This window comes from Somniosus microcephalus, chromosome 3, assembly GCF_052327205.1.
Source record: "Somniosus microcephalus isolate GS21.2 chromosome 3, FLI_Smic_1.0, whole genome shotgun sequence".
NCBI lineage: Eukaryota > Metazoa > Chordata > Chondrichthyes > Squaliformes > Somniosidae > Somniosus > Somniosus microcephalus.
The window spans coordinates 226,803,870-226,818,131 of NC_140989.1; the positions used below are offsets into that span (position 1 = coordinate 226,803,870).

General features: G+C 41.7%; 1 protein-coding gene across 18 annotated transcripts in view; it reads right to left on the reverse strand.

Annotated features, from left to right (window-relative positions):
* Positions 1 to 14,262, reverse strand: part of ralgps2 (Ral GEF with PH domain and SH3 binding motif 2) — a 911,087-nt gene that overhangs the window by 578,809 nt on the left and 318,016 nt on the right. For all 18 annotated transcript variants that reach the window (XR_015077609.1, XR_015077608.1, XM_085982223.1 and 15 more), the window contains one exon: positions 13,182 to 13,265. Coding sequence is in view for 16 of the 18 variants with exons in the window: in XM_085982223.1 (XP_085838349.1) it covers positions 13,182 to 13,265 (84 nt within the window). In the remaining 2 variants the exon portion in view is untranslated. The remainder of the gene's footprint in view (positions 1 to 13,181; positions 13,266 to 14,262) is intronic.

Consider the following 14,262-nt stretch of genomic DNA (forward strand, 5'->3'; position numbering starts at 1 on the left):
AGTGAGGAGGATACCAATCGACTGCAACAGGACCTGGATCGGCTAGCAGAATGGGCAGACAAGTGGCAGATGGAATTTAATTCAGAGAAGTGTGAGGTGATGCATTTTGGCAGAAGGGATAGGGACAGGCAATATAGACTTAATGGCACAGTTCTAAAGAGTGTAAAGGAACAGAGGGACAGAATCACAGAAACCCCACAGTGCAGATAGAGGCCATTTCGGCCCATCGAGCCCGCACCGACACATATCCCACCCGATCCCCGTAACACCTACACCAACACATGTCCCACCCGATCCCTGTAACCCCACGTATTTAATCCCCCTAACACTAAGGGTCAATTTATCATAGCCAATCAACCTAACCCGCACATCTTTGGACTGTGGGAGGAAACCGGAGCACCCGGAGAAAACCCACGCAAACACGGGGAGAATGTGCAAACTCCACACAGACAGTCGCCCGAGGCCGGATTCGAACCCGGGTCTCTGGCGCTGTGAGGCAACAGTGCTAACCACTATGCCACCGTGCTGGGGGTTCATATGCATAGATCTTTGAAGGTGGCAGGGCATAGAGAGTAGTTAGCAAATCATATGGGATTTTGGGCTTCATAAATAGAGGTATTGAATGCAAAAGCAGGGAAGTTATGCTGAACCTTTATAAAGCTCTGGTTAGGCCACAACTAGAGTATTGTGTCCAGTTCTGGTCACCACTTTAGGAAGGATGTGAAGATCCTTGAGGGAGCGCAGAGCAGATTTACCAGAATGGTTCCAGGGATGAGGGATCTTAGCTGTAAGGTCAGGTTAAAGAAGCTGGGGTTTTTCGCCTTGGAGCAAAGGAGGTTGATGGGAGATTTGATAGAGATGTACAAGATTATGACGGGTTTGGATAAGGCAGACAGAGAAAATCTGTCCCCATTAGCTGATGGTACAAGGACTAGGGGACACAGATTTAAGGTTCTGGACAAGAGATACAAGGGAGATGTGAGGAAGAACTTGTGTTATGTGTGAGTGGTAATGACCTGGAACTCGCTGTTGACTAGGGTGATGGAAGCAAAGACGATCAATGATTTCAAAAGGAAATTGAATAGGTACTTGAGGGAAATAAACTTGCAGGGCTATGGGGATAGAGCGGGAGAATGGGACTGACTGGATTGCTCTACAGAGAACCGGCACAGACTCAATGGGCCGAATGGCCTCCTTCTATGCCGTAATGACTCTATGACTCTCAGTTGGTCCAAGTCAAAAAGAGATCTAATCAGCAAGTAGCTTCTGCCAATCTTTACATGTAAATCCGTTATTCCAAGACAGTACTGAAAATTGAGGGAGGAACACCCAGTGCTCAATACTGAGGCCAGCCTGGAACACCAGAGTAACAAAGTTCTTTTCATCTCGAGTTGTCAGAAGACTGCATCGCTTTGTGAAAGCATGCAAATTATCCTAATTTAGCTGCCTTGCAGTTAATCTGAAACGCACTTTCACACTGGCCGCTAATATGGTCATAATGAAATGCCCTTGAGCTTGTCCTGATTCCTCCAGTTAAGGAATAACATGATGAGAAACCTTCTACTACTGTTCTAAACATTTTTAGCGAACATTTAAGCTAAAAAAAAAAAAAAAAAATTGCATCCAAGTGCTAATGTCGCTGGTTCTACTGACACACAACTCAAAACACTGAAAATTACAAGTGTTCAGTGCCAACTGAAATTTCCATGACAATTTTGGGTAGGAATTTCATGTACAGGATTTTGACGAATCCCATGTACAGTATTTTGACGAATCCATCAAAACACTCTACTCCGTACAAAATTTACAAACCCGACAAGCTGAAATAAGACAAAACAGTGAAACAGTGCTAAAAGAAAGACACTCATCACAAGATGAGCTGAAGGGTGCAAGATTGTGCAAAATAAGTTTCAAGTCCCAGTCATTTCCTGCCAAGCAGTTACATTTTCTTGGGGCTGCAACAGCTGCATGAACCCTTCATGAGCTCAGTTGCAAATCCTGAGTTAGCCAACACTGTGATATGATATTATGTCTCTCCACGTAATTACAGAGTGTTAACTTCTTACCAATGGACAAATCATTTCCAGTTGGCCATATAAGCAATAGAAACATAGAAGATAGGAGCAGGAGTAGGCCATTCGGCCCCTCGAGCCTGCTCTGCCATTTAATGAGATCATGGCTGATCACCCAAATTCAGTACCCTGTCCCTGCCTTCTCCCCATATCCCTTGATCCCTTTAGCCTTAAGAAATATATCCAACTCCTTCTTGAATATATTTAATGAATTTGCCTCTACTGCCTTCTGTGGTAGAGAATTCCACAGGTTCACCACGCTCTGGGTGAAGAAATTCCTCCTCATCTCTGTCCTAAATGGCTTACCCCTTATCCTCAGACTGTGACCCCTGGTTCTGGACTCCCCGACCATCAGGAACATCCTTCCTGCATCTAGTCTGTCTAGTCCTGTTAGAATTTTATAAGTTGTAGGTCCCTTGCAGTCAGAATCAGGGGAATTTATAATGGGGAACAAAGAAATGGCAGACCAACTAAATACATATTTTGGTTCTGTCTTCACAAAGGAGGACACAAATAACCTCCCAGAGATGCCAGGGAACATAGGGTCTGATGAAAGGGTGGAACTGAAAGAAACCAGTATTTGTAGGGAAATGGTGTTAGGAAAATTGATGGGACTGAAGGCCGATAAATCCCCAGGGCCTGATAATCTACATCCCAGGGTACTTAAGGAAGTGGCCCTAGAAATAGTAGATGCATTGCTGGTCATCTTCCAGAACTCGATAGACTCTGGAACAGTACCCATGGATTGGAGGGTAGCTAATGTTACCCCACTATTCAAAAAAGGTGGTAGAGAAAAAGAAGGCAAATGGTATGTTGGCCTTCGTAGTGAGAGGGTTTGAGTACAGGAACAAAGATGCCTTGCTGCAGTTGTACAGGGCCTTGGTGAGACCGCACCTTGAGTATTGTGTGCAGTTTTGGGCGCCTTATCTGAGGAAGGACGTTCTTGCCATGGAAGGAGTGCAGCGAAGATTCACCAGGCTGATACCTGGGATGGCAGGAATGACGTATGAGGAGAGATTGTGTCGATTGGGCTTGTACTCACTGGAGTTTAGAAGATTGAGAGAGGATCTCATTGAAACCTATAAAATTCGGTCAGGCCTGGACAGACTAGATGCAGGATGTTTCTGATGGCCGGGGAGTCCAGAACCAGGGGTCATAGTTTAAGGATAAGGGGTAAGCCATTTAGGACTGAAATGAGGAGGAATTTCTTCACCCAGAGAGTGGTGAACCTGTGGAATTCTCTGCCACAGAGGGCGGTGGAGGCCAGTTCATTAAATATATTCAAGAAAGAGTTGGATATATTTCTTAAGGCTAAAGGGATCAAGGGATATGGGGAGAAAGCAGGGACAGGGTACTGAATTTGGATGATCAGCCATGATCTCATTGAATGGCGGAGCAGGCTCGAGGGGCCGAATGGCCTACTCCTGCTCCTATCTTCTATGTTTCTATGTAAGTTTCAATGAGATCCCCTCTCATTCTTCTAAACTCCAGCGAGTACAAGCCCAATCGACCCAATCTCTCCTCATATGTCATTCCTGCCATCCCAGGTATCAGCCTGGTGAATCTTCGCTGCACTGCTTCCATGGCAAGAACGTCCTTCCTCAGATAAGGCGACCAAAACTGCACACAATACTCAAGGTGCGGTCTCACCAAGGCCCTGTACAACTGCAGCAAGGCATCTTTGTTCCTGTACTCAAACCCTCTCACTACGAAGGGCAACATAACCTTTGCCTTCTTAACCGCCCGCTGCACCTGCATGCTTACTTTCAGCGACTGGTGTACAAGGACACCCAGGTCTCATTGCACTTCCCCTTCTCCCAATTTACTGCCATTCAGATAATAATCTGCCTTCTTGTTTTTGACACCAAAGTGAATAACCTCGCATTTATCCACGTTATATTGTATCTGCTATGCTTCTGCCCAATCACCCAACCTGTCCAAATCATACTGGAGTTTCTCGGTATCCTCCTCACAGTACACACGCCCACCCAGCCATGGTGTAAGTGTTAGGAGAGCTGACAAAGCCTGGCCCAAGAGACAGATCTCAAAAAGGTTTTTGAAGATGGAGAGAGAAGTGGAGAAGCATAGGGGTTTAGGGAAGAAATTCCAGACAGTAGAGGTTCTGCCACAAATGGTGTCAGAAGGAAGGGGTATGGACAAAAAGCTAGGAGGACTGAAGGCTAGTGGAGAGGCACAAAGTGAGAGACGGTTGCAAAGATAATGTGGGATAATGCCATGAAGGGATTTGAAGAGGAGAATGAGAAGTTTAAATTATATACATTGGGGGAAAGACTGCAACTGTAGGTCAGTGCAGCCAAATGTGATGGGTGAGCGGGACTTCTTATTGAACAGGATATGGGCTGCTGAGCTTTTATGGAAGGTGGTGGAAGAGAAAAGCAGCTGGAGAGGGGATGGAATTAGTGACGATGGAAAATGTATTGTAGAAACTGAAAATGATGACTTCTTCCCAATAGTTAATTGGAGGTAATTTTGACTTATCCATGATGTCAGACAGACAACCTTACAGCACAGTCGTGTCACAGGGGAGAGGTAAAGCTGGCTGTCAACAACATATGTATGAAAACTAACTCCATGTCTACAGATGATGTCACCAGATGAAGAGGAGCCAAGGCCTTTGGGGAATTTTGGAAAGAAGAGTGCAGGGCAGATGCACTGGCTTCATTCGAACATGAGTGGAACCATGTGATTCATTCACACAGAGCTGGACAACTGAGAAAAGATGATGGAGAAGGATGGCATAGTCAACCGCATCAAATGTTGCGAGGCAGTCATGGAAGCAAAAGAGAGATAACATTTCATAATCATAGAGGATATAATTCATGATAGTTTTAAAAGAGAAAGGGAGAGGGCCTGAGCAAAGAGAGCCATTTACAGTATTGTCAAGCACAGAGGCCACAAGTGGTAGTTGAGTGGTCAGCAATTGAGTAATTGGGGAAGGAATCAAGATAGCACCCATCTCACTGAAGGGATGAGATTGGACAGGGTGGGGGAAATTGGGACAGAAATTGCACAGCGACAGACCATGACAGATATGGTGGTTGGGTGAAGGATGTTAGGAGCAATAGGATATTGGAAGGGCAGGTAGCAACATGGATGTATTCAAGTAATCCTTAAACTCTGCTTTCACCTCCAGTACCAAATGCGAAAAGGAGGCAAGGTAAAGCATTTGACAAGGCTATTGATCATGGGAATAAAAGCCTTTGGTTTTTTCTTGCCCTCCAGAATCATTTTGGAAAGTAGGAGAACTTTGACTAAGCACAGCAAGACACAGTAGTACGCAACATGGTTCAGAAGCTTGCCCATCCATCTATGTTATCAACATTAGTCTGTCCTTTCCTCCTTGCAAAAAGAGGTGTACAGTTTTATCCAGCAGGTGTGACGGGTGGTCATAATCTTTACTAAAGTACCTTTTGTTTATTGCTTCTTCCAACATGCAGCTAGCTGCTTGGATTTCGTAAGTTAATTGGGGGGAAATGCGTTGCTTGGATTGGAATTTTGACCAGTATACAGCTTCTCATTGTGGGAATGAAAAATCACAGCATCAGCCATAGTCTGCGTAAACACAAGTTCTTCCATTATAATGGGAACCTTCACAGAAACAGCTTAGAAATTAGCCATATTTGAAATCATTATTTAAAATGTGGGAATATATGGCCTGCACAAATATCCAGAAGACCTTTTTTTATTCAGCATTATAATCTTTGGTTTGCTGATTTGAACTGCTTAATATGGACATCAGTCTCTGAAAGAAAAATGTTCAGCAGTTATTCCCAGTCCTGTAAAATCTTGTTCTGCCAAGATTTTCAAGACCATCACTGTTCAACACTTTAATGAGCAGTAATGGGAAACAGGCTCTTGGATTTACACTGTCTTATATTCTTGGTCTTCCAAGACAGGAATTTAAAATCTATCTGTAATCAGTTATGAAGAACTTGAAGTACACTACTGTCTTCAGAACCTTTGGTATATTGAGCAACAATTTAGTTGCTGGCAGAACACTCAATAAGAAACCACAAAAAAGTAGCTTTACTTTGTTCTAGTCTTCAGATAAAGTTATCCCTTGCCTAGACCCTTGAGTAATATCAGCATGTCAGTGGGGACTAATCACTGACTAAATCTGTTCCTTTAACAATCCTTAGTCTGAATCACATTCATCTCCTTCTCACTTTTTGTGCGTGTCTGGACTACACAAACACATACAGATCATCGTGGAGGTAGGTCATAGAGTCATAACAGAGGCCATTCAGCCCATTGAGTCCGTGCCGGCTCTCTGTAGAGAAATCCAGTCAGTCCCACACCCCCGCTCGATCCCCGTAGCCCTGCAAGTTTATTTCCCTCAAGTGCCTATCCAGTCTCCCCTTGAAAACATTGAGTGTGTCCGCTTCCACCACTTCCGTCGGCATCGAGTTCCAGGTCCTCACCACTCGCTGCGTAAAAATTTTTTTCCTCACATCCCCCCTGTATCTCTTGCCCAAAACCTTAAATCTGTGTACCCTAGTCCTTGTACCACCAACTCGTGGGAACAGCCTTTCCCTGTCTAGCCTATCCAAACCCATCATAATCTTGTACACCTCTATCAAATCACCCCACAACCTCCTTTGCTCTAATGAAAACAAATCCAGCTTCTCCAACCTGTCCTTGTAGCTAAGATCCCCCATCCCCAGAACCATTCTGGTAAATCTCCTCTGCACCCTCTCAAGTGGTGACCAGAACTGGACGCAATACAAGTATCTTCTATTTTTTTCATCCAGAGGACACAGAAGCAAAGGCACAACCGAAGCAGTCAGCAAGAAATCCAATTACCACCTCTGTACCATTCCTTAAAATTAGGAACCATTTGTTCAAGCAAGAAACTAATGGTAAATGATTCCCTATTTTTGTTGTATTTATATGAATCAAAATTACACCTCATGCTTTGTGCTCCTTTTCTCCAATCCACTGGGTTGGACATTTCTGGAATGAGATGAGAGATTTATTAAGTATCTATGAAGGAAGCACTTTTCTTGGATCAGCAGCTGGTTCAGATCGCCAACAACAAACTGGCCTGTACCATATTAAATCCATACCTTGCAAGCTGGCATTGAAAATTGCAAGTTAAAAAAATGTTTCTCTAATACTATCTGCAAGTCAACTAAGTTGGCTAAGGGGATGCCTATAGTGCTCCTTGATGCTTCAGGGAAGTACTGCCAGTATATCGGCTTAGCTCTGACTATTAAGATCTCATGCCTTCTGACACCCAACAATTGTTCAACCAGTGCGGACACCTGCATCTATTAGATGTGATTTGTCATAGAAGGAACATGTTTAACTTGAACAAATTATGCTCCCTAATTTTATGGGCCATCTACAAGATTAACATCTTCATTGTGCTCAGAATTGTGTAAATATTAACTGGCTTCACAAATGGCAATTTCAACTTTAATCCTGAGTGGGTACCTTAGATACGTCAGACCCAATGCCTCTCCTTCCTGTCTGGAGTAGTTAAGGGAAAGTGAAAACTTGTAGTTGAACTGTCAGCCACAAAATTAAATGCTGCTTCGGCTGTTCTAAAATGACAAGCATGATTTGCTTTAACCCAATTTTCAGAGCAAATGTCCACAAAACCCAAGGCAATGCTTGGGCATATGCTGCTGATAAAAAAAAAACTCTCATCGTAACAATTTTTCAAACCAAAAATTGACAACCAAAATTCTGTGTAAAATAAATCTTTGCCAACTTGTAAACTTCGCAGAACAAAAGTGATTGCATTGATGAGATTTGTCCCAGTAATATCTAAAGAAGTTATTTCTTGTAGTAACACAGAAAATATAAAAACACAACAATAGGCATCTAGAGGTGCATCGTATAATCAAAAAGAGGGAAGGGAAGGGAGAAAAAGGGACGGGAAGGGAAAGGAGAAAGAAAGAGGGAAGGGAAGGGAGAAAGAAAAAGGGATGGGAAGGGAAAAAGAAGGTTGGGAAGAGAGAAAGAAAGAGGGAAAGGAAGAAAGAAAGAAAGAGGGAAAGGAAGAAAAAGAGGGAAAGGAAGAAAGAAAAAGAGGGAAAGGAAGAAAGAATGAAGGAAAAAGGGAAAGAAAGAGGAGCAAGGAGAAAGAGAGAAAGAATTAAAGACCATGCATTTGTGTGAAGCCTTTCACATCCTCAACAATCCCAAAGTTCTTCACAACTATTGAAGTACTACTGAAGTGTAGTCACTGTTGCAATGTAGGGGAATGTGGCAGCTAATTTGCACACAGCAAGGTCCCACAAACAACAATGAGATAAATAACCAGGAAATCTGTTTTTGGTGGTGTTGTTTGAGGGATAAATGTTGGCCAGGATACTGGGAGAATTCCCCTGCTGTTCTTCAAATAATGTCATGGATTCTTTCACATCCATCTAAACAAGCAAACTGGGCCTCAGTTTAACAACTCATCTGAGAAACAGGAATTCTGACAGTGCAGTATTTCCCCCATACTACACTGAAGTGTCACACTGGATTATGTGCTTAAGTCTCAAGTGGGGCATAAACCCACAATTTCCTGACTTATGAAAACGCTGCCACTGAGCAAAGCTGACACTGCACAATTCTGGCTAAAGAAAACAAGTCTTGAAAGCGACAGCCGCTCCGTCATTTTCCTGTGTTAGTCTGTGGATCTTATATGTGGTATCCCAGAATAATTAATATCACTAAGAAATTAGTGTCATAGAAAGTAATCTGATGTGGTAGCGACATCTTTGAAACTGCATAGGATGGCTTAGTCAACTTAATTAAAGGGCAGGTCAATTAATTAAGGCGTGATGAACTTGTCGAGAAAGGTTAGGGAGAAGTAGGAACAAGGAGCTGAAGCACCCAACAGCTGTCTTGTTGAACAAATAAGGAAAAAGGGGAAAAAAACAGTAAATGCTGGAAATCTGGAATAAAACCAGAACATGCTCAAAATGCACAGCAGGTCTGTCAGCATCTGTAAAGAGAAAAGACAGGTTACCATTTCGGGTGTATACCTTTCGTCAGAACTGGACAGAACTTACTTCAGTCTTGTTCTAACAAAGGGACGAAACCGGAAACCTGTCCTGTCAGACGCTGTGAATTTCCAGCCATCAGCTTGTGTGGTACCTAAAGCTTCAGTGCATTCCTTTTGGTATCCCTTTCATAGTCAGAAAGCAATTAAACTAGAAAAATGCTGTGACCAGTTTCCTTGCAGGATTTTTTTAAAATATATATATTGGTGGTAACTAGGGGACAATTAAACAGCTTTCCAAATGAGAGCTGAAATCACAATTTAGGGATTGGAGATATATATCAAATGGCATCACAACGGGGTGCAACCCAAAACAACAGCAACAAGAACAGTTCTTTCTATATAAGCTGAATTTGACTCTGAATTTAGCACTTAAAGACTATGAAAGATTAAACTGCACAGCAAGTGACAGATTTTTCATCAATGCATGTTCTGGTTTAGCAAGTGATGGTTAACTTTGAATTTCAACTTCTGTATCCAAGAAATGACCGCATCTGGAAGAATTCTACGTAAAGCACAGGCAGTGTGTGAAGCTCGCAGTTGTTATTCCATGTGGTCTTTTTGGATTGTTAAGGTGCAGCTGCAGCAGCTCTCAAGTGTTCCATTGAGTTCCCTGAAACAGCAGCAACTTTTGTAATGCTGCTGCTGTCATAATTTTGTGGAGGACAGACATTTGGCCACATCTCTCAAACTAGGCAGGATAGATTTTGGCATGGAGAAACCTAACCTCATGTCCTCTTAAAGTAGTAGAAATCCTGTGAAACCAGAGGCAAGTGTTCTCTTCTGTACTAAAATTAATTTTTACACTCAAGTAATCAGCTATTGCTTAGATGTGATATATTTCCATTGCTCGTAGCATTACACTTTGTAATGGTAACTTGCAGATCCCCTGTGGCATAGCTCATGGTGAGTGAGAGGGTTCGCTGTTTTATAACAATTAGGGTGTTTATGCTATTTAGAAGATAACATAAGGGACACTGTTAAGACAGTGACTGCCAAATTCCATTTTTATTAAATGGTATTCCAGGATTTTTACAGTGCTTTGGGGATTTAATTCTGTAAAATCTGTACATGAGTAATCTTTATTTTATATATATTTTTATGTTTTCTTTGCCTATTTAATTTTTATCCTTTACCACTTTTAAAGCTGAGAATACAAAGCAAGACGATATGCAAAATGCACCAAGTGGAAGTGGATATTGTGTTTAGCACTGCTGTGGAGGGGGAATGATCTTCATGTAATTTTTTAAATTGTGTTTAAACCCTTATTTTGGATGTTAGAAATTTCAGTTACTGAGAAAAAAATGGCTGATCAAAAGCTCAAACGGAAACCTTTCACAAAACATTGAGGGATTTATCGAGAGTAAGCCATCCGGTGGCCAAATTGTGCAATCACAGAGTGCAAGCTTTAGCAGGTGATTTCCATTAAATCAAATCAAAATCAAATCAACTTTTATTGTCATTGTTAGTGCACAAGTGCAGTACAACGAAATGTAGGCTTGCGGCTCCCGAGAGTGTACATTTAGATTAAGACATTTAAACATTCAACATACATTTGGCTTGTAATACATTAACATAAACATAACCATAATAAAGTGCATTGGCAGATGTGCAGGCTTTAGAGTTTATTTGTGGAGTTCAGTAGGATGACAGCCCTGGGAAAGAAGCTGTTCCTAAATCTGGTCGTACGGGTGCGAATGCATCTGTAGCGTCTCCCTGATGGCAGGAGGGCGAACAGACTGTGGCTGGGGTGGGTAGGGTCTTTGATGATGGACCGTGACCTCCGTAAACAGCGTTTCTGGTATATGTGCTCTATGGTCGATAGCCGGGTGCCGGTAATGCGTTGGGCAGTTTTGACTACCCGCTGCAGGGCTTTCCGGTCATAGTAGCTACAGCTGCCATACCATACTGTGATACAGTTTGTCAGGATGCTCTCTATTGTGCAGCGGTAAAAGTAGGTAAAGGAATTTACATTGAAAAAAAAGTGGACGGAAATTTATGACAAAAAGGTTTTGTAGACAAGTAGTGTGCACAGACCTAAGAGGGTAGAGATTCCGCTCAGTCGTGCTGGTTTTTTCAGCGCAATTCGAACAAAATCGGCATGACCTGCGCAAAAGATCATGGAATTTTAAGGCTCAAATTATGTTCAGCGCAAATTGAGTTTCCACGATCTTTTGTGCTAGTTTAAAAAACATCGTGCTAGAAGCTGGCCCAGCGCACAAAACTGGCCATAACCCCCCAGGATGAATTAAATCACCATTGAGAGGTTCCGCTAATTGCGCTCGTTTGCAGGCCTTCGAGGAGTCTCTAAAAATTAAGCTGGTTCTTTTGGGTGCAAGGACACTAACAGGTATGTCTTAAATGTTTTTGAATGTAACTCTTTCATAATTTACTAAGAAACCAACTGCTGTACCCCAATATAACTAGCAAATGGTTCTGCATTTTTTTTTTAAAAGTTATTTTCAGTAATTTAAAATCGGGTTACTGAGAAGTGGTGGATTGACACTGTGATTAAAAATGATTATTTTTTGTGATAAACCCACTTTCGGCTATATTAATCAAACTGCATCAAGTTACCACTCTTAAATATAGCAAGGAATAATTTTTAAAACACATTTTTCTTTTTTTAAATTGCATTCTAAAACACTGCCAGATTGCAATGGTACATGGCAGATTTTGCATTGGCTGATATGCAAATGAGTTTGAGTGGAAACTCAAGAGAAAGAAATCTCAAAACTGGTGCAATTTTGGGCACAATTTGCTCCCGGATCGCCGATTATGCCCAAAGCGGAAACTCTACTCCAAGGTTTTTAATAAGACACACAAACAGTAGAGAGATACAGTAGTGAGGTACAGGTTCTTGAAGTTACAATACCTATTTGACAAATAGGGAAATATCATGATTTATTTCATCCAGTCTTTCTTCACCAAATTTCAAAATGGAATACAAGATATCTACAGGGACTAGTCAAAGCGGATTGATCTGAAAATTCGTCAAGATAACAGGGACAATGTTCTATGTGCATAATAATATGCACATTTTCAGAGCCTTGAGGGACTTGGGATTCAGATGATGTGTGACAAAATGCTCATTAGCATTCCATGCTATTGTCCCCACATCTTGTGTCTATGAACATATGTGATTGACAATACCATCTTCAGAGACCCTTAAAACTTTAGAGGAACTGTGGGATTCTATTGTTGATGTCAATTCTGGTAAGCGGGCCAAGATCAGTGGCTGTACTCGTGAAATTTTCACCATCTGCAAACATCACATTTTGAAGGTCTACCAAGGGACAAGCTGGACAGTTTGATCCAAAATTCCAGCTGCTCATCAAACTCTCTAAGATACAAATTCTTAAAAAAAGTACATTAACCCCTAGTGAACTGATCCCATTTTTCCTGTTTATTTTCCTTCCAAGAATTGTGGCGTCAGTATCTTTCGGCTTTATTTAATTTCTAAATAAATCTGATTCAATAGTTTTAGATTGTATGTAATGGTCTGCCAACATATAATTTTCTATCTTTCAGAAGGGATGATTGTGGTGGGCCTTCCAAGTATGCTCCAGTGATCAATATACCATGATTAGAGGTTAATTGTTAAATTTGGACACACACACGATGTGGGTTAAAGTGCATAGGCAACTTGGTCTGCTGTTGGAAACCGTCTGTCAGGAACACAATAGAAAAATATTGGGAAAAGCCCAAACTGTAATCGTCCTTCCTATTTGTAACTCAGAAAATTAACCATGAGCAATCGTTAGCCTACTTTTTTTCCTTTCAACTTTTCAGAACTAGTAGCGGATGTGCTTCAATGGTTTAAAAGAAACAAAATGTCAAAAGATCAGTGGAATACGTGTCATGCGTACTGCATTTTGCATTTTCAATATTTGCAACTGATTGATATATTTGAGGGAGGATTAGGAGTTAGGGTCTCAGAGAGCTGAAGATTTGGACTGTAAATTTTTATCACAGGGCCCGATCCTACCTTTTTCTAGCAATCAAATTTTTTTTTTTTTAAACCAGCTATCAAATGTAGTCTACTTTACAAGCACTTGACCATTACACAAGTCCCTGCTAATACTCACATGATTAAACCTTCTTGTAAAGGCTACGACATTTGGTGACGAACTGTGCTTTTCCTTTTTGTTCCAGCCACAACTTGACAGCTCCTGGAAAACAAAAATGTTGGCCTTTTTTTTTAAAAAGTCAGTATATTTGCAAACCAGTCCTTGGCAATTCCAAATACGGCTTTCGAAACCCTTTGCTACCAACATGGAATTAATTAAAACTTGCAAAATGTTTACATCTGATGATTAGTCATAAAACTGTACTGTACAGTAGATCCTTAAACTGTACCGAGGAACATTTGCCCACTAAGCCTGCTGTGGCACACTTAATTATGGCTCAATTATCAAAGTCGATAATTTTGCATTTATATAGAATCGCATCACATCTCTTAAAAATGTCAGCCAGTGGCTCAGTTGGTAGCACCCCCGCCTTTGAGTCAGAAGGTTGTGGGTTCAAGTCCCACTCCAGAGACTTGAGCACAAAAATCTAGGCAGACACTCCAGTGTAGTACTGAGGGAGTGCTGCACTGTCGGAGGTGCCATCTTTCAGATGATATCAAACCGAGGCCCAATCTGCTCTCAGGTGAATTAAAAGGTCCCATGGCACTAGTTCGAAGAAGAGCAGTGGAGTTATCCCCAGTGTCCTGGCCAATATTTATCCCTCAATCAACATCACTAAAACAGATTATCTGGTCATTATCACATTGCTGTTTGTGGGAGTGCAAATTGGCTGCCACGTTTCCTACATTACAACAGTGACTACACTTCAAAAAGTACTTAATTGGCTGAAAAGCATTTGGGACGTCCGGTCATCGTGAAAGGCACTATATAAATGCAAGTCTTTCTTTTTTTCTTTTTAATGGCACAGGGCTCTACATAAGAATTACTTTGTAAAGGAGTCACTGTTATATTGTCAAATGCATCAGCCACTTTTCATACAGCAAGGTCCCATAAACAGCAGTAGATCCTTGAACATGTCACCGTCCTCAAGCTGCGTGCTCCACCTCTCCCATGACGGCTTGTTCAAATTCTTCCAATCTGATTTCTACACTGCCCCACAGCACCAAGATTGCCTTGATCAAAGTCAACAATGTCTTCT